This window comes from Bombyx mandarina, chromosome 04 (genome assembly GCF_030267445.1).
Source record: "Bombyx mandarina strain Sakado chromosome 04, ASM3026744v2".
Lineage (NCBI taxonomy): Eukaryota > Metazoa > Arthropoda > Insecta > Lepidoptera > Bombycidae > Bombyx > Bombyx mandarina.
In genome coordinates, this window is record NC_143211.1 from 13932894 (window position 1) to 13954489 (window position 21596).

General features: G+C 37.9%; 1 protein-coding gene across 1 annotated transcript in view; it reads left to right on the top strand.

Moving 5' to 3' along the window:
* Positions 1-18731, top strand: part of Dhc36C (Dynein heavy chain at 36C) — a 62953-nt gene extending 44222 nt beyond the window's left edge. The window contains exons 57-72 of the mRNA XM_089727113.1: positions 167-308; positions 847-1025; positions 1573-1736; positions 2522-2663; positions 3416-3482; positions 4080-4225; positions 4785-4937; positions 5115-5244; positions 5844-6085; positions 7180-7336; positions 8244-8410; positions 9704-9941; positions 11435-11586; positions 15004-15141; positions 15897-16040; positions 16737-18731. Coding sequence (XP_089583239.1) covers positions 167-308; positions 847-1025; positions 1573-1736; positions 2522-2663; positions 3416-3482; positions 4080-4225; positions 4785-4937; positions 5115-5244; positions 5844-6085; positions 7180-7336; positions 8244-8410; positions 9704-9941; positions 11435-11586; positions 15004-15141; positions 15897-16040; positions 16737-16943 — 2568 coding nt within the window. The 3' untranslated portion in view covers positions 16944-18731. The remainder of the gene's footprint in view (positions 1-166; positions 309-846; positions 1026-1572; positions 1737-2521; positions 2664-3415; positions 3483-4079; positions 4226-4784; positions 4938-5114; positions 5245-5843; positions 6086-7179; positions 7337-8243; positions 8411-9703; positions 9942-11434; positions 11587-15003; positions 15142-15896; positions 16041-16736) is intronic.
* Positions 18732-21596: the final 2865 nt, after the last annotated feature.

Below are 21596 nucleotides of genomic sequence, written 5' to 3' on the forward strand. Positions count from 1 at the left end.
CACAAACCAATGGAACGAACAATGAGCAGTACTCAATAACTGTCGACTTTTAGGGGATTTTTTTGAACAGTAGAGGTCTAGCAATTGATATGAAAGAGGGAACCAATGAACAAATGAATTGTAATCTGCACGTCTATTTCGTTCAATCCGCGACTTTGTTTTATAGATTTTGAATTCAGCGAAAGACACGTCGAACGAAATCAAAGAGAAGCAGGAGGTAGCGACGGTGACGGAGAAAGCCATAGACACAGCTCGAGACGATTACGTTCCCATCGCTGTGCATTCTACTAACCTGTTCTTCCTTATAGGTAGGTACTTTATTGAATCTAAAATACATATATTTTGATATTTTCGTTGGGAATCTGTTGCCGCCATTTTAACATTTCAAATTATTTTTCCAATTGACCAAGATTAGTGAGAATTTCATTTATGGTGGCTTCGTAAGTTTCAATCTCTAAGACACACAGATAGCCCCCTGTGCTAAGACACGGTGCCTTTGTCACATTTGGAGACTATGAAGTGATATTAATTAGTACAACAACATCGTTATGGGGATGGCTATAAAGCAATCACTATATAAAAATAAATGAAACAGCGATAATTTGCTAGAAAACCAAAATAGTCTACTAACGCACATAAATATTTAATTTGTAACAAAAAAAAAAAAGTTTTATTTATATCGAGAGGCTTAGCTTTTGGTGTATATTTGACGACACAGACAATAATATCAATGTACATCCGATAACACAGTCACGTATAAACAACCCTTTACCAATTAAGTTACCGATCAAAATGTTTCAAATAACGTTGCCAGTTTTTAAATGTATCTTTGCGTTTCGTGTCAAGCGTCTCTCGCGAACATCGACCCGATGTATCAGTACTCGTTGGGATGGTTCGAGGGGCTGTTCACGGGCGCTATTGACAACACAGAGAAGGTTGACGACATACCGGAGAGGCTCGGCATATTGCGCGCCTATTTCACATATTCACTTTACGCAAACATTTGCAGGAGTCTATTTGAAAAGGTGAAATGTTACTTTGCTTACTTTCTATCTAAATCGCTCCATATCTATGTACATATATGTCGAAGTTTGATATCTTTTAGGTTTACGACCGTACATTTGTCTGGCGTGCCTTTTGGGGGCTGTTATCGCCAAGATGTTTTAATTAATGTGAAGGTTTCTTTAATTTTTTTGTTAAGTTAACCTTGTAGCCAGGATCCAGCCATGTAGTCGAGAAAAAGTCATATTATTATGTAATTATGATCACATATATCTATATATTTGTATCATATAATGTTGGTTTAATTATTATTTTTGGTAGATGAGATATCTAAAGGAAGCGAATTGAATTTCAGTCAAATCTATTCAGTACTACACTGGTAATGGATAGCGATGAGTATTCGTGATAAAATTTCAAGTTACAGGAAATATCTTGTCTCAAACCCATCTAATTAATCGATAAGAACACAATCAGACAGCGTGTAATGGATATCATATTTTGTTGGTAGCTGTATTAACTTAAGCCTCATAATTGGGGTGAACGAACGCTAAATTGGAAATTAAATTTCAGGATAAGTTAGTATTTTCATTGCTACTAACGATAACGATAATGGTGGCGGAAGGTCGTTTGGACCAAAATTCGGTGCTGTTCTTAATGGGGGGCGCTCAACCTCGGAACGTACCACCAAAGCCGGTCGCTTTCCTCTCTCCGCAGAATTGGACTGAATTTAATGGGTGGGTATATTCATTGTGTAATTATGTAATCATTATGAAACGTTCTACATTCCGGTTTCGTTGGACTTCTGATAATACAAGATGTAATGATGGTTGGATGGCCACATACCAGATGGACTGACGACCTGGTGAAAATTGCTGGGTCACGTTGCATGCATGTGGCAACGGACCGGCCGCACTGGACATCAGTTGGAGAGACTATGTTCAGCAGTGGAGTAGACAGGCTTTTTTTAATGCCTTTGTAGGCAGACGAGCATACGGCCTACCTGATGGTAAGTGGTTACCGTCGCCCATGGACTTCAGCAATGCCAGAGGCAGAGCCAAGCCGCTGCCTACTAGGCTGAGATGATGATGATGATGAATGGCGATATGTTCTAGCGATTTCGTCCAAGTCGTAAATGGAAATCAATATTGTAATACTTAAGGCATTGTAACAATTAAATGACATATATGGCCTCATAAGAGCACTAGTCGAGTGTGCAAGTTTAGGACCCCCAATTGCTTCCATAAAGGGTCTACTAGAACTAAAAGTGTGCGTCTAAAAGTATAGCTTTTCTAAGCCGTTCTAAGCCCTAAATGTTCTACATTCCTCTCGACTACAGTTGCCTAGTCCGGAACACACTTGACTAGCTTTTTTATCGATGAGCAATTCATTTACTTGTGTTTGTCCATACATTTTATTTTGTCACACAATAAACAGCTGTTTAAAAACTCCGCTCCCTTCATACGTGTAATTTTAAATTAAGACGCTACGTGTATTGTCATCTGCTTCATATCCAATATAGGTTGAATGAACTAGACGTTTTTCGTGGTATTTTGGATCATTTTATGCAAAATATACCTGTCTGGGAGACGTACTGTAGTTCCGGCGACCCGCACAACCAACCACTGCCGGACCCTTGGGACGCCAAGCTCAGCAAGTTTGAGGTTAGAATTATCCCATATCATGTATATTAGTTTTGTATCGCCGTAGCACATCTAGCTGTTATTGAATAACTATCTTGGGACCTTAAAATGTTAGGTATTCTTAATAGCGAAACTTTGTAAATTTAATCAATTTGTTTTAATAGTGTATCATTAGAAGCGATTTCAGTCTGGGTCATCCATATACACGTCCACTAAAGCTAGCATAACCATTCGAAGCTACTAACCATAGATCAAACACAGTAAACAGACAATACCGGTGTTTTCGTGTCAAATGATACAACTAGTGTGTTCAAATCCTATGACAATTAATTTTTTTTCTAATTTGATACGTGCATAACGCGTGTGCACTAGCGACTTGTCAACCCATTGAGTTTCTCGCTGAATCTACTCAGTGGGTCGCGATTCCGATCCTGTAGTAGATTCAGCGAAGCACTGCTCTTGCTAGGGCCAGTATTAGCAATTCTCTCAGATTGAGCCCGTGAGTTCACCTACCGGTCCGTGTGAAGTTGGAATAGCCCCTTAGGTGGGCCCCCTAAACCAACGATTAGGTAGGGGAAAAAATTGCGACTCGTACGATAAAGGAATAATATCGTTTAATAATCAAATTCGCAAAATTAATAAAAGTGTGTAAGTATTATTGTGAGGGTCTGTTGTCGGGTGGCTTAATGCATTCAACTGGACATGCACATCCCACAGCCCTGTTATCTTGCGTATGCTTATTGCGTAATATTTTAGTGGGTATTTTTTTACAGAAAATGATGGTCCTTCGTTGTATGCGTTTAGACATGATGGTTCCGGCAGTGCAGAATTTTGTCGAAGGTTCGTGAGCTCTTATGAACTAATATTTGGATATTTGGAATTTCAATTTAATTTTCATTTTATTATCAATATGAATAGATTATTAATTGCTGAAAAAGCACTTTAAGAAAATCTAAGAACAGTTGTACTTGTCCAATCTCGACATGGGAGCTCTGTTCTAAATTTACTGGAGCAAATGATTACAAATCTTTATATTGTAAGATCTTCATAATGGTCGAAACCATCTAATGTGCTATTTTACCTATTATTTAACCTTAACACGCTTTTTATAACATGGTATGTATCTAGGTATGTTTGTTTGTTTGTAACGAAATTCTTGAATGTCATTTTCACTGTCTTCAAAAGCCCGATTAAGCATAAAGTCGGATTTAGTTGGATTTTTTTTTACAAAGATTTTTTCGAAGTTTTAATTATTAAATAATTTTGGGATCGCGGTCGATAGTCAAATATTTTTTTATGATTCTCCTATATATTGCCGCTAACAGTGAATTAAAAAAAAATTAAATTGTGATTATTCAACTTATTGGTTTTGTTGGCGTGCTTTATGAAATTCACTATCAGGCTTCACGGTCAACGTCTGAGAGTTGTTGTTTCCAGGCGAGATGGGTCGCCAGTTCGTGGAGCCTCCCCTATTCGACTTGCCCTCGTCGTACGCGGACTCCCACTGCTGCATACCCCTCCTCTTCGTACTGACTCCGGGCTCGGATCCAATGGGGACGCTCTTGAAATTTGCTGATGACCAAGTACGTCTCAAAAGTTTTATAACGCGTTTTTTTTTTATTAACACATTAACGTGACATAGGAGCACAGCAAGTTTACGCCTCATACGGTAGCTAGAGTTCATATAGCTAGCTAGATGTGAATGCTACTGCATACCTTAACCCTCAGACACAGCCCACTGAGTTTCTCACCGGATCTTCTCAGTGGGTCGCGTTTCCGATCCGGTGGTAGATTCTGCGAAGCACTGCTCTTGCTAGGGTTCGTGTTAGCAACGTCGTCAGGTTCGAGCCCCGTGAGCTCACCTACTAGTTAAGGTTACGCTGAAATATCCTCTCAAGGCTCTCAGCTTAGATAGGAAAAAAAAAACTGCATACCTTGACATTGAAGACATGAAGTTGAAATCTTAAGTTTAATTTTAATTTATTAAATTTATTAGAATAACAGTTATCTCTGTCCCCCTCATACAAGAAAGCACAATTTACAAAGACAAAGCATGATATTACCGTAATTACCCATTAATATAATTGTTCTGATTACATGGTCCTGTTCCTTCATCGTGGAATTCGTTTTGATTTTTTCCAGGGTTTTGGGTCTTCTAGATTGTTTTCGTTATCTTTGGGTCAAGGTCAGGGTCCAATAGCCGTGAGGTTGATCGAAGAAGGCGTCCGCAGCGGGACGTGGGTCGTGCTGCAAAACTGTCATTTGGCCAAAAGTTGGATGCCAATGCTCGAAAAGGTATTTTGTACCATATAGATTTTATTTTTTTTGGGCCAACTTTCCCCGAAGCATTCCCCAATGAGATCGGCATGTTAATGCACTAAGTGGTTAGCACTTAGTGCATTCCTATTGTTTACCAATATATCACATACCGCGTACGTACCGACAGAAGAAACAACAATTTTATTTTCCCAGATATGTGAAGGTTTCACTCCAGATTCGACGCATCCAGACTTCAGACTGTGGCTGACGTCATATCCCGCTGATCATTTTCCTGTTTACGTGCTGCAGAACGGGGTGAAAATGACCAATGAACCACCCCAAGGTACAGCCAATTTTTTATACAGATTTATACCGGACTCACACGTTTAACAGAGTGCCTTTTTTTTGTTTTTGCTGCTCTATTCCGATTTCGTTAATGTCATAGACCGACAAATCTACTTTTGATCATAATTTGAATTACGAACTCATGATCTTTTCTATGGGTTTGTGCTTTCAATTAACTCGCTGTTTCGTCGACTTTACTGGTGGTAGGACCTCTTGTGAGTCCGCACGGGTTGGTAACATCGCGCTCCTTATTTCTGCCGTGAAGCAGTAATGCGTTTCGGTTTGAAGGGTGGAACAGCCGTTGTAACTATACTGAGACCAGGGCCATAAAAATCGCAATTTTTTTCGCGGCTTGCATTTTTTTTACCTTTTGTGAATTTGGAATTGTATTCTTTAAAATTTAAACTTAATGATACCAAAACCAGCCAGATACAAATAGTATAGCCAAAGAGATTTTTATTACAATTACATACATACTATAATGAGTAAAGACTTTTTCCCCAACCTATTATATCAGAAATACATATGTGGCGCATGTGAAAATCCTCAGTTTGGAGTTTGGTACGAAAACTGCAAAGTACTATTGCGACTCTGCAGGTCTCAGGGCGAACGTAGCTCGGTCTTACCAAAGCGATCCGATCAATGACCCGGAATGGTTCGAGGGCAACAAGCAACCGGAGAACTTCAAGAAGCTGCTCTTCGCGTTGTGCTTCTTCCACGCCGTGGTACAGGAGCGGAGGCAGTTCGGGCCCCTGGGCTGGAACATACGATACGAATTCAACGAAACCGATCTTAGGATAAGTGTCACACAGCTATACATGTTCCTCAATGAATACGAGGTAATCATTTGTTAACTATTAATCATTGAACACAACTATTGCTCGTGTTATTTGTCAATATCAATAGATTATTAATTGCTGAACGTACTTTAAGAAAATCTAAGAACAGATGTACTTGTCCAATCTGGACAATGGGAGCTCTGTTCTACATTCAATGGAGCAAACAACCACAAATCTTTATATTGTAAGATCTTCATAATAGTCGTAACCATCTAATGTGCTTTTTAACACGCTTTTTATAACATGGTATGTATGTAGGTATGTTTGTTTGTTTGTAACGAAATTCTTGAATGTAATTTTCGCTGATTTCAGAACGTCCGATGGCAATACAATGATTATGTGTCTTCGTTCTAATACCATTAACCTAACCATTAAGTATCAACAGACTCAAAAAAAATAATTAAATTAATTGTTAGTTCGATTTGCTATTTAAGGGTATTTCTTTTCTTGTTTTTTTTTTTTTATACTCCTTACTCTATTATCTTTGGCTTTGGGTTCGCCGTAATGTGAATGCCACCACCCTTATTAAGGTGTATGAGGTCGAAATCCAAAATTGTATTGTTTAATGGCTGTGCGCAAATTTGGAATTCGCGGCAGAAATTGTTAGAGCAGCGGTAGCTGTGTCCGTACGCGCGTTTATTTATTGTATCAGTAAACCGAATAGCAGTAGGCTTCCATAATACTTGAATAGTGCAGCTACCCATTCCTAATGTCTTCAGACATGAGTGGATGAAGGGATTAAGTACCATTATTAGGATTCTTGAGTTTTTACATTGCATGAAAGTGTTATGTGCCTATAAACCATATTAGACCTTAAAACTCCGAGCTTAAATGCTATTTTTAGAAATTGCATGTGATGTAAGAGTTTGTATGAAGAAAAAGTATATTTAACAAAAATTTGTTACCAGTTTTCTCAAAATTAACAAATTGTATCATATCCCCTTCATCTACTCATGTCTTCAATTGCTGTGCTAACGACGTTCACGAGAAGAGGTGGGATGATGCTGTACTGGCACACAGAGGAAATTCACAGCCCTCATATTATAAGTCAGCAGAATTTGGCAATTTGAAACGAAATGTGACGTTACGAACAGGACGTTCAATTCGTGGCGTTGCGCTATTTAACCGGAGAGTGTAACTACGGAGGGAGGGTCACAGATGACTGGGACAGACGTTGTCTCAATACTATATTGTCCAAGTTTTACAATCCTCTGGCTATTGGCGATGAAAAATACCCATTGGATCCTAGCGGTAAGAATAATCAATAGCTGGTTTTCAAAAACATATCTTAAGATTGATGTTAAATGTAAATGCGTCACAGGGTTCGATTGCTCGTTTTTAAATCTAATAGCGGATTTATATTTTTGAATAACTAGGGTAACATAATTTTTAATTAGCTACTTAACATAACGTCGTTGTCAAGCCAAAATCTGCTATGTGCACTTTTTGAGATTTTTACTTTTTGACCTTTTCGTATAGTTCACAGCCCTATCTACCGTATAAAAAAACTGTTATGTGTCTATAGCTTTAATATTTATCTATAACTTTCATTTGATATAGTTCTTAAAAATTCACCTTCATATAAAATTTTATACGAAAATGTTTTTACTCGTTAATTCAAAATAGAGTTTTTGCACATAGCAGGTTTTGGTTTGACAGCGACGATAATCCGCTATAATATACCGATGCCATAATTAACTCTCTAATAAGCTAGTTTTCAAAAAATATTTCTCCATTAATTCTGTGCATTTAAGCTTTTACGGTAACAACATTCAAAACTCATGAGGCTTTGTAATGGAATAGTCAACATTGATATTACAAGTTAGTTACAAACGCAAGTCGTTTCAAAACATAATAATATATATCGACGCTTGAAAGGCAAACGTGACTAAGCGACAATGTGTGAACTTTACAGTAGACTAATTTAAAGTTGAAATACCTGAAAAAAATTCTATTTCAACGAATCTAGGATGTAAGCTGTAGGATTGAAATGATGAATTTTAATAGACCTAGAAATATCTTTTTTTTGCGCATCGAATACGGTTATTGCCTATCATTTACCTATGTACAAAGCAGTTATTGTCGCTTAGTGACGTTTGCTTTTCAAGCGTTGATATACAATTGAGTTCTATTTGCGCTGTATAATATATTCGTGTAGGCGTATATTACATACCGAATCTCCGCGAGCACGGGGATTTCATTACGTTCGCCAAGTCGCTGCCCGTGGCGACGCCGCCCGGCGTCTTCGGTTTCCATCCCAACGCCGACATCACCAAGCACTTTAGGGAAGCCGAGGAATTACTAAACACGGCCATACTCACGCAGGTATAACAACCGAGCGGCAATATATCTGTTTTTTTACTGTTAAATAGGGTTGTTGTTAATAAATGCACTATTGTTAAATAAAGTTAGAAGCTTAGAACACAATTAAATCAACGTTATAACTTTGTTCGTAATATATATTATCTAGCTTAAAGTATTTTGTGTTCAGAGTATATAAGATTTAGATAGTACAGTTATCCTTGATTAGATGTATTATTTACGTTAGCATTTTTAATGTAATTGTATTTTCATGTCTCTTCTGAGCATCTTGTCGGTGTCTACAGGATCGTTTGGTAAGTACATAGGGTTGAAAATAAATAGATTTTTATTGTATATTATTTTGTAGTGATTGTTCATTAATTATCTTTTTAATTTTGCAAGGATCTACTCAAACAACATTTGGTAAGTTTTATTTACTATATTATGTTCAAGTTCAAGTTCAAGTCGCCTGTGTTTGCATTTACTTTGTGCGTTATGTTTTGTATGCTATCATTGTCTTTGTCATACTCGCATCGTTTCTTATTTACAAGACTATTTCTCAATATCACAACGATAAAGTCGAATCTCCTACACCAAAATCACTTTTGTACTGACTTGTGTATGTTAATGTTCCAGTGTCTTCAGTTAGATTTTCTATTATTGTATTAATGCACCAATAAGTCCACGGCTTACGTAATGTTAATGAGTTACCGGAACTCTGTCACCCATCTCGTTACTTGAGGTAGAAATTTAAATTGTATTGGCTATCAGCTCACCCTCCTTCAAACTGAAACGCAAGACTGCTTCACAACAGTAGGTAATAGGCCGGACAGTGGTACAAAGCGTACGATGCACCCTGTTACCAGTAGAAACTGTAATAGTGTCTTATCTTATACCTTTAAACGAGCAATCTTGTATATATATATATATCTGAATTTCGGAACGGCTCCAACGATTTTCATAAAATTTAGTATACATTCGATTTCGGGGGCGATAAATCGATCTAGCTACGATTTATTTTCAGAAAATGTTGTTTTATTCGTGTTTTCAATAATAAACTCTTCCCGACATCTATTGGCGAATAATAATACTATTTTTCTTAATTGAGGGCAACTAACCGCTTTAAAGACACAACAAGATGGCGTTATCAAAAAAAAATCGGTCATCATTTAGTAATTATTAATCATGCAAATCTTATTGTCTAAATTGTTAAATACATTACATTAGAATCAATATGGATGAATACTCGGACTTATTTTTTTTTGATCTCTAAAGTTTTTTACCTGGCCTCACTTTGAATTTCGCACCGCCCCTCAGGACACAATGTCGGCTGGAGGCGGTGGAGCGACACCAGAACAGCAAGCGATGGCGATAGCCGAAGATATTTTGGCTCGGCTTCCCAACAAGATCCTCACAGGGCCGTCCCACGAGGGGGACATAAAGCCAGCGGACATGACACCCATGTCTATAGTCGTCATACAGGAGGCGGCGAGATATGAGAGGCTCGTCAATGTGGTGAGGTCCAGTGCCAGGGCCGTTATTGGCGCTGTACAAGGTACTGTATGAACGCTAAATAAAAACAATCATTAAAAACTTCGATTTATCCTAAGAGCATATATTTATTTAAATGATCACGTATAAATTTTATTTATGTTACATTTAAAAAACACTATTATCCATAGTATTTTTAGAGTCTACTACTGTTCGTGGCGATTTCAAACAGCGCCGAAATATCGGGAACTAATTACCTAATAAACAACACTAAAATCGTGGTAAGGATCAGTTAAATCTGAATTATTAAAACCCATCCTCAACTTTATTTATTGTGTTTATTTTAATGGAGATAACAAATACAAAAGTACTACAAAAATATGATTAGCTTGTCTATACTAATCTAGGTATACTAATATTATAAAGAGAAAAGATTTGTTTGTTTGTTTGTTTCGAATAGGCTCCGAAACTACTGGACCGATTTGAAAAAATCTTTTTCCATTAGAAGCCGACATTGTCATAGGCTACTTTTTTTATTATTTTTTTATTTTATTTTTTTGGTTTCATGTGTGTTTTAATGTTTCCGAAGCGAAGCGAGGGCGGGTCGCTACTCTGATAATAAAAGTGTTTGTTTTTAAATCTAACTTTACGTTTCACCTTTTTTAACAAAGATATAATGTCAACTAACATTGTTCTTGATTCAAAACCTTAATATTGTTTTCGTTAGTCCCCATATGTCTGTCGTTTTGCGTGACGACGCTTCGTCTAATTAATGCGTTAAAATTCAGGGTAAAAGTTAAAGTGAAAAAAACCCAGCAACTAACATCCATACGACACATTCGAACGATACGATTATCGTCAGGCAAGCGAACGTTTCGGTTCCCAAGACGATACTGGATTTTAATTTTTGCGTCTATTGCGACGGCAGACGAAGCTCCGTCACCAAAACCGTTGGTATAAGAGTGGCATAATTCTCAGCATAAAGCCGGATATTCATGACTACAAATTTTATGGATATTGTTTTGTGTAATTGTTTGATTTTCTTTGATGAACTAGATTTTACTAGATTAGTTTTAGAAGAAAATTTCAAGATCCAACTTTAGAGACAGTTTCAGTGGTGGTTGGGCGTCTTGCGAGCCTGCACGGGTATGCACCAACACTCTGTCTATTCCTGCTGCCAAGCAATAATGCGATCCAATTTGAAGGGTACGACAACTGTTGTACTGATAAACTGAGAGTTACAACGCTTGTCTTAAGATGTGTCGGGGTATTTACGTTGTTGAGGTTTACGGGCTCCGATAACCACTTAAAACCGGGTGGGTCTTTTTTTTATTGCCCTTATAGGCAGACGAGCATACAGTCCACCTGATGGTGAGTGGTTACCGTCGCCCATGGACTTCAGCAATGCCAGGGGCAGAATCAAGCCGCTGCCTACCATATAGCACCTTAAGCTCGTTCATCCGTCAAAAAAAAGAAAGTGACCACTATTTCAAAATAATGGTTGTCAGACCGTTTACGTCTGCTGCCTGATCGCTACGCCCGTATGTATTCCCGTAGGCGTGAGCGTACTGACGGATGTGACAGAGGAAGTGCTGACGAGCATGGTCCGCGGCCGCATCCCCGCTCTGTGGGCCGGCAAGAGCTATCCCTCGCTCAAGCCACTCGCTTCGTACTTCAATGATCTACTGGCCAGGCTCGAGTTCCTGCAGGTTTGTACGCGCTCTTTATTGTACTATTGCGTTGTCGTTAAACAAAAACGTATGTTATTCTTGTTGCAACTAAGTTAACTATCGCTAGATATTATATGAAATACACCCATTTGTAAGGCCTGTTAGTCGAGTTGTTGGCGCCCCTGAATATCGTTCATGTCCCTATTGGAGTAATTTTCTTTATACAGTTTATTTTGTATTCGAGTATTTTGTACGCTCAGTTTTACGTACCGATATAATTCAGTCGTTATGCAGCATGCGTTTCTTCTTCGTACGCGGCCTAACAACTAATGAAATTCGTCGGTTCGTGTAAAGCAAGCGTGGCGCGAGAAATCAGTTTACGAATGTTATTCTGACGTTGCGCGGGAGTATAATGGCTGATCGTTTTACCATTTTACAAATGCTGAAACTAGTCGAAACGTATCGAGACTACCCATGTTTATGGAATGCAACAAGTGATTTAAATAAAAACCGTAATGTATAGCAGGGACCTACCTCTGCTCGATACCACTCTTTCAAAACAAATGGGCGGTGAAGAATATCCAACAATCGGCAAGCGGGCCCTATCGACTAATGAAAACGGCTATCGCATGCTGGCCCTATGGTATGCCTAAACAGAAATCTCCCGTACCCCAAATGCGAGCTCTAACGACCAATGGAAATCAACCTCTACTAATAAATACAAAATCATACCTTAAATACCAATATCCTTTTTTTTAAACCATTGTAGGCAGACGACGAGCATACGGCCCGGCCTGATGGTGACGGGCTACCGTCGCTCATGGACATCAGCAATGCCAACGTAAAGCGCAAATTTAAAGAAGTTTAGTTGTCTAGTGTTTTTTTTTAATTCAATAATAAAAAAATTAAAAAATAAATAAAAAACTATTATTTCAAGACATCAGTCTCATATTGTGTTAGTATTACAAATAACTTACGAACTATGTTAGTATTTAAATCAATCAATCAACTCCGTCCCTGGCAGCCCCATCAAGCAGCATGTAGAACATGCAACTTGATGAACCTACCCAGGGTCGGGCCATCCAATCTTTCAGCTAGTACCCTCAAGACGTTGTTGGTGCTTCCTCCTACTCTACGCATAATGGATGCTACCTTTTTGCGCATTATCGCGAAGTAGTCATTCGTGTGCGGATCATCGAACATGCCTGATGCAATACAATAAGGTGGAAGCCTCAACAACGCCCTGAAGGCATTATTATATTGCATGCGCAGGGCATTATCCGTTTTTTGGGTATGAGTAACCCAAACTTGACGACACACGGCCAATATAGTCACTGTATCTGTACTGTAATATGTGGACATAGAACATCCAGCCACCTTATTGCGTGAGATCTAAGTCTCAGTTGTATTGAATGCCGGCTGTCCCATAGCTCATTACGGAACAAACGCCTACACGGCAGTAATAAACGTGATATAAGCTACGCAGCTCCGAAATTTAGTACTGAAGTCATATCGTCACCGTCTAAGTTAAATAAATAATAAAAAAAATACTTATTTACTTTTGTACTTTGTAAGGTTACCCGAATCGTAAACTTGATTGAACCACAAACGTTGTTCAATGTCACGTTTACAATTTAATTTTGATGCCGTTTTAATATCAAAGAATATAAGTGTAATAAAGTAATCGAGAAAATCGAAATTGGAATAATATAATAGTAAAATACGAGATTAAGACGTAACCAGCACAAAGCAAAGAAACAAAATTTTCATGTTAGTTAAATTCCCTAATTAAATATCAACATTTAGTTGTATATTCATTCCCTTTAGATTAATTATGGGTAAGTCGCAACCGGTTACACTGCAATATTATTTAAAAAAAATGAGAAAACAGAAAGACATACACTTTAAGAAAAACCGGTGTAGCGGCTTACGACGTTTTCAAGATAAGTTTGTTTATATACAAGTTCCTTTTGTCGTATACCTCCCAAATCCGCCTTTGGCCAGGTCTTTCGAACAATAACACTCGGACCATCGGTCTACCGAGCAATTCCACACGCTCGGCGGAAGATCTTCCCTTTGTCTTATACCTCCCAAATCCGTCGATGCTCGGATCTTGTGTTATTCACCACTAGTATCATAATAAACATGTTTACCTAGTCCATAAATTATATCTGTGCGAAATTTCGTCTAAATCCACTAAACCATTTTTGTGTGATTTTGTAGTAAACTAAAAAAAAAAACATTTATAAATATACTATAGTATAGCGTTATTATAAAATTAGTTTTGTATTCAATTGTAGGGATTTAAAAATACAACCCAAGAAACTAAAATTGTATATGAAAGTATTTCTGCAATAGTAGATCTACAAGCAAACAGTACGGTAACCTTTTTGTTGTGGTCGACCCGAATTACATTTCCGACGCTAGCTAAGGGGCAACGCACAGTCGCCATCGCATTAAACATGTCATGTCCTCCCGATCCACTCTCGATGCTTTTAGGCACTCCAAGCACCGGTCACCGTTTTTGTCGAACTCGTTGCACCTACCTACCTAACCCAGACTCAGCCCATTTAGTTTTTCGCCAGATCTTCTTAGTGGATCGCGATTCCGGTGGTAGATTCAACGAGGCATTGTTCTTGCTAGGGCTAGTGTTAGAAATTTCTCTCAGGCTGACCCCGTGAGCTCGCCTATCAAACTGCGGGTAGTTAGAATAGCCCCTCGAGGCTACCAGCAATTAGGTAAGGAATAAAATTACCTACAGACACTTTGTGCCTCGTCTTGAAAGCTGAGGGTGACTGTTGGTGACCGTATCTGCTTGATACTATATTGTGATGTCTCTGCCAAGCTAGGTATTTCAACAGCAGTGGCTGTTTCACAAATTAAAAACTGCTCACCATGCGAATGTAATGTCACTTATTTAAGAAGATAAACACAGAACATAAAAACGTAAAAATATAGACAGAAATAGAGAATTACTAGCAAATTATTAAAATTAATATGTTTTATAAGATAAGTAAACAGAATATTGAACTGAAAATTAAGAAGAGAAAACAAAATACATTCCATGATAGCATTCAGATCAGACTTGTGACGCTTTTCAAATAATAAAAATATTCTTAATGACGCCTGCGCTGTGACCAGCGCTGTCTGAAGTTGGCATTTGCGACCGAAGCGGTCAAGCGTGATGCGTTTTGTAAGCTAATTTTGTACCTTGGTTTCTCTCGTTACGTGCAAATTACAAACTAAGAAATACAATATTGAATTATAATTAAAATACACGTGCTACCGTGCTAGTTTGAGTAAAAAATATGAAACTTAAAAAGTGGTGAATCAATAGCTTAAATGTTGTTTCTTTTTACAGAGCAACTTACTTTGTGCTATAGCTTTGGGTTAAGCTGGCTTTCTTTTATGGTCTATAAAATAATACATTATATGAATTATGTTCTATTTTCAAAGCATTGGCATCAGCATGGCCCACCGGTCGTGTTCTGGTTGTCCGGCTTCTATTTCCCGCAAGCCTTCCTGACGGCCGCCCAGCAGAGCTACGCACGGAAATATAAGATACCCATCGATCAACTCGCTTTTCATTACGCGGTTAGCCTTTTTCTGTTTGTCGTGTAATAACGTAATGATGCATTGTAATGTTATCATACAACGTTTAAAGTTATCTATATTATATATACCTCATTTTAATGTTTTAAGTTTTACATATACATGAAAATAATTCTGTAAGCTGCACTTTGCCTGTTTTTTCTGTGTTCGAAAAACAGTTGTGTTCCTATTTTCACGGTGGAGTAAAGCAATTGAGATTTCGATTTGAAAGTTCGACGAGCGAACGTACCCATAGACACAGCCCACTGAGTTTCTAGCCGGATTTTCTCAGTGAGTCGCGATTCGGATCCGTTGGTCGATTCTTGGAAGCACTGCTCTTGCTAATTTTAGCAAATTCTCTCAGGCTTAACCCGTAAGCTCACCCACCTGTCTGCAAGTTGCTGAAATAATCCTTAGACTAACTACCAGAGATTAGGTAGGGTTTTTTTTTTCGACCTCACTTCTCAAGGCTGCAGGCAACATTGCCTAGTCTTCTTCTTTTTCTCCACCTTATCCCACTAGGTGGGGTCGGCACTGTGAATTTTTCTATTCCATTCTCATCTATCAGCCGTCATCTCAACACTAATTCCTCTCTCTCTCATATCGTCATTCAGACACTCCATCCATGTCTTCTTCGGTCGACCTCTTCCCCCTCTAACTTCTGGGTATTGTGTGTCATTGTCTAGTTTTTTTTTCATAAGTTTTATCGTCAATTTTATCATTTACTTTTAACGGAGATATTATTAATTGATACATAGGTTCAGAATACATTCACGTTGGAGGAGCCGCCCGAAGAAGGAGTGTATATTCGCGGTCTGTTCATGGAAGGCGCCAGGTGGAACATGGAGGATTATTACATTGACGAATCGTATCCCAAAGTGCTTTACGACGATTTCCCACCGGTATGGCTCTTTAATATGATTTCTAGGCAATTCAGAACTTAACAATTACATATCAGCATAATTTACTATATAGTGTAATCTCATTACGTTGCATCATAAAATAATGTGTGGACTAAATTTGTTAAATTTAAATGTATGCTCGTCAAAATAGAAATGAAAATAGTAGTTATTTTGACATTAAAGTTATCGAGAGGTGAAAGGCTATTTGTTTTAAGCGATATTTCGCTTAATACGCGATATTTATTTGTGTAATTAAAGGTGCATTTTATTTGGTACTAGCGACCCGCCCTCGCTTCGCTTCGGAAACTGTGATTTATTATTGATTTTTCCACTATTTAATGGACGTTATTATGCATATAAACCTTCCTCTTCAATCAATGTATCTATTAAAAAAAAAACCGCATCAAAATCCGTTGCGTAGTTTTAAAGATTTAAGCATACATAGGGACAGACAGATATAGGCACAGAGAAAGCGACTTTGTTTTATACTATGTAGTGTAGCGTCAACAGTTCGATGTTTTTAATCGAATTTCAATGAAGTTCAAATAGCTGAAGAAGTTTGTTTATTATGATATTTTGACCAAATTTTAAACTTTAAATGGCTCTCCTGTAATGTTGCAAATAACGGCGCTTAAACCAAATATCCTTTCATCCCTCGATATGGAAAATTTTCAAGTAAATTTCTCGTCTACGAAGGTATGGTTGATCCCCTTAAAACGCGAAGATATACCGGAGGACGTGTTCTACAACTGTCCCCTGTACAAGACGGGGGACCGGCGGGGGGTTCTGTCCACGACGGGACACTCAACCAACTACATACTGTTCATGAGGCTACCCACTGCCAAGGAACCGGACCACTGGATCATGAGAGGAGTAGCTCTTCTAACTCAACTGCCGTTCTAGACAACGATCTAGAGAAAAAAAATTTCACAATTCGCAACATTTTTTCATTTTAATAGAACAGTATGTAGCAGAGAATATAGCGGGTCGTATGAATCATCATCATTATCATCTTAGGCCTTACAGCCCAGGGTGGCCCTTAGCCTGGTCCAGTATGTCTCTCCAGACTGCTCTGTTCAAGGCTTTCTCGCTCCAGTTCCTGACACCGTTGTTTTGTTTGTCATAGAGCAGTTGTCTTAGCATTCTGATCTCTTCCATTCTAACTACATGTCCTGGGTCGTATGAATAGAGTGGGCAAAATCAGGAACGTATAAAGTTGAAGAGGCAAGGACACGCAACTAGAAATTTTAAAGTAGATAGGTGTAGGGGAAAGCTTAGGAGCTATAGGTAGATCGTGCGAAAAGTGATACATATGTGAGGAAGGGTTAGAGCCAGTGAGGGTAGGTACACGCATTTTCCTTCCTACCTATGCTGATAGCCTTGAGAGGCTATTTCAGCTTCTCCTTGACGTGTAGGTGAGAAACCGGGAGTGTTGCTAACCCTGGCCCTAGCAAGAGCAGTGCTTCACAGAATCTACCATCGGATCGGAAACGCGACCCACTGTGAAGATCCGGCGAGAAGCTCAGTGGGCTGTGTCTATGGGTAGCGCAATGGAAAACATATCCTAATATCTAATATATGCATATGCCTATCATTACTCTGCACATGTAATAAAACATAATGTATATCGAATGTAGAGCGAAAGAACGAAGTATTATGTCGTTCGCGTTAGAAATAATCGCAGCATTTGATTTTGGGCGATAAAAAAAATACTTGTGATCGGCGAGTATAAAAGTTTTGTGTCACGTGTTCAAAGTAATGGAACATCGTGATTTCTGCGCCAGTACATAAATACTTTTGTTTTGTGAAATGAGCGGAATTATTGGTAAGCCGTTGTTTTTTTGAACACTGAAAAATGTTTGACATAAAATGCGGTACGTTCTTTAGAATTCTCAATTAAGACGTAATTGTGTAAGCACAACCAAAATAATAAAAATTATAATTAAATTAACTACCCGTATATACATATTATAATATTTAATCATAATTTTCAAAGAATCATTCATAGCAACGAAAATATCAGAAGCAGCTCGGAATTAATTGAGTGATCGTTATCATCAATTTATGTCACTGATCCTACTCCAATCCAAATATTATACTATCTTGCATTTTTAATACTTTTAACGAAGCGTATACTGGAATGTTCTATACCAGTACTTTTTGTCGAACTCTTCACGAGCAATTTGTTAAAGAGGCATAAAAATTGTAATAAAGTAATTTAGTGCAATTGAATCTTAATTTGAGAGTTATTGAATGATACGATGTTCGATCTACCACCTCTTACGTAGTTAAAAGGATATAGCCAATAAAATAAAACTATAGGATTGTCACACCAAATCCTGCTCTTAACTATACCCTGATACAAAACATAACTGACTGTTTTGAACTAGACTATTCCGAGATAGACCTCTATATAGAATTGATCTTAATGACAATTATGAATTTTAAGTACCTGGTCACCGAAGGATAAAATTTATTATAACATATCGTGGTGTTTACTTTTAAAATTCATTTCACAATCACCAAGTAAGTACCAAGGAAGAGTGACATCTGATTGTGTAGTACTTACTTCCTTTTAAATGTTATATCTTGTTTATTGCGAAATTGATTTTTAGTTTTAATTAATATATTTTTGTCTACTTATTAATTATGATCTGATTATATGTCTGACTAATAAAATGCGATTAAAACTGTTTTTGTCTTTATTCATCTTGAAAATTACGCCATGGGAACCGAAGTCTGGAAGTCGTCGTGGCCTAAAGGATAAAACGTCCAGTGCATTCGTGTTGAGCGATGCATCGGTGTTCGAATCCCGCAGGAGGGTACTAATTTTTTTAATGAAATACGTACTTAGCAAATGTTCACGATTGACTTCCACGGTGAAGGAATAACATCGTGTGATAAAAATCAAACCCGCAAAATTTTAATTTGCGTAATTACTGGTGGTAGGAGCTCTTGTGAGTCCGCACGGGTAGGTACCACCATCATGCCTATTTCTACCGTGAAGCAGTAATGCGTTTCGGTTTGAAAGGTAGGGTAGCCGTTGAAACTATACTGAGAGCTAAGAACTTATATCTCAAGGTGGGTTGCGCATTTACGTCTATGGGCTCCAGTAACCACTTAACACCAGGTGGGCTGTGAGTCCGTCCACCAATCTAAGCAATAAAAAAAAAACAATTCTCGGTCGAATTCAATATCGAAAGATATGTGGTGTTCGGAATGTACTTATTCTGCTATATATGATATGCGTTTGTGGCTATGGGTGACATAGGTACTTTACAATTTTGTGGGCGTCTATACGGCAGTGAAACAAGTTGTGATTAAGTATAGGTTTATATTATGTAATACAGTTTTACAGGTCATCATCATCATCATTCTTTCCTATTACCCTCCGCCGGGATGTAGGGCTCGAATAAAATTTTTCCATTTACATCGGTCTTGAGCAGTCTGTTCTAGCTCCTCCTAAGTCATGCCCAAGACCCCTAGCTCCTGCTCCGTCGAGCGACGCCAAGTTGTTCTGAGGCGGCCTCTCTTCCTCTCTTCCAGTTTTACAGGTAATAAAAATTTAACTCATTGAATAATGCTTTTAAAGTACCTAGGCGGCACTGAAAATTTCGGGAATTAACGGTGACACAAATTTACTATTTAAAAATGTATTTATTGCTTTTCGAAGTATTCGCGAAATTTGACACATTTTTCCATACGATGGAACCAATCATTGAAGCAACCATTCCATTCGGAAGTTGGGGTCTCCAAAATGGCCGTTTTGTAGGCGTCCACAGCTTCTTCAGGTGATGAAAATCTCTGTCCACGCAATTTATTCTTTATTTTATGGAAAGTATAGAAATCATTAGGGCTTAGGTCGGGGCTGTACGGCGGATGATCTAATAATTCTGTTTTCTTGCTCTAAAAACTCTTTTGTTCTGTGCGCGGTGTGAGAACTCGCATTGTCGTGATGGAGGATGATGCGGCGGTTGCAGTTCTCTTTACGGAGTTCAGAAACGACCTGTGGCAAACAAATGCTAGCATACCATTCTGCATTAACGGTTCTTTGTCCCTCAAGAGGAATAGTCGTAACATGGCCGGTTTTGGAGACAAACGTGGCCACCATTTTTTTTGTAACACTCATGAACGAACAATTTTTGTTGGCTTTAACTCATTTTCGAACACCCAAACTCGTGACTGGTTTTTTGTTTCGGGTTCGTACGCGTATATCCAGGATTCGTCACCTGATACAATGTTGTATACAGCATTTGAGGGTCCTGCGTGGAATCTTTCGACAGTCCTGACGCACCAAGTAACGCGAGCCGCTTTTTGCTCTTCACAGAGCGAATGCGGTATCCATCGGGAAAACAACTTTTTTACACCTAATTGTTCATGCAAGATTATTTGTATTTGACTCATGCCAATGTCTAAAGTTGCCTGAATTTCGCGGTATGTCACATGTCGATCTTCCTCAATCAGCTTACGCACAGCATCAACGTTTTCTTGGGTGACTGCAGTTTTTGGACGACCTTGACGGGGATCATCACTGAGCTTGACACGTCCACGTTGAAACTCAGCAAACCAGCAATAAATTGTGGTTTTGGATGGGGCTTCATCACCAGATGCAGAAATCATCCGGTCAACACACTGTTTTTGTGTTAAACCACTTCGAAAGTCATAATAAATCAACGCTTTTGAATTTTCTCGAGTCAATTCCATTTTCTCAACGACTAAACAAGTTTGACAAAACCTCGTGATAAGACCGAGAATCTTTTTTTAAATAAATAAATGGTATTCGATTTTTAAAACCAAGGAGTTTTCAATTAAAAAGATTTTAATATGACAGGAACAGTGGAAATATTCCATTCCCGATACTTTTAGTGCAGCCCTCGTAGGTATGATTGGAATCACGTTTCTCTTTATTTTCCGAAACTTACGAAGTCAGCTTGTTATTAATAATATTATTTTACAAGGATAAATTAAAACCTGCTCCATCGCTTCAAAATAACGAGTACGCAAGTTTTGTTCCCAAATTGTTTATTTCGTAATAATGATTTATTATTAATTCGTCGTCTTGACTTAAACAATTTTAAAATACTTGTTATAATGTACATAATACTTACCTAATATAATATATATATATTATTTATATTTTATAGTATAATAATAAAATACAATAATAATTTGTATCATAGTACATAATACAGAGAATATGAGTACTATGGATACACTGAATAAAACCTTTTTAAAAAGTTATTTATTATTTGTTTTAAAATGAATTTGGAATAAAATTCTATATGTGAACCACTTTAAGATTATTTATGGATATATAATTTTGATGGAATTTTTCTTTGTTCAACATCTTAATAGTGAATGCAATAATTCTCCAGTCGGCTAAATTGATTCGCAATAAACATCAAGAGTCGACCGTCGACTCTCTTACATCGCTTTTACTTGGAGTATTCTCAGTTTAATGGGGTCAATGTCATCTACATTTTCTCTGGGTTTCTGTTTGGACGAGGTAACCATAACATCCATCCAGCCATTGCGAATATTATAATAGCGGTGATT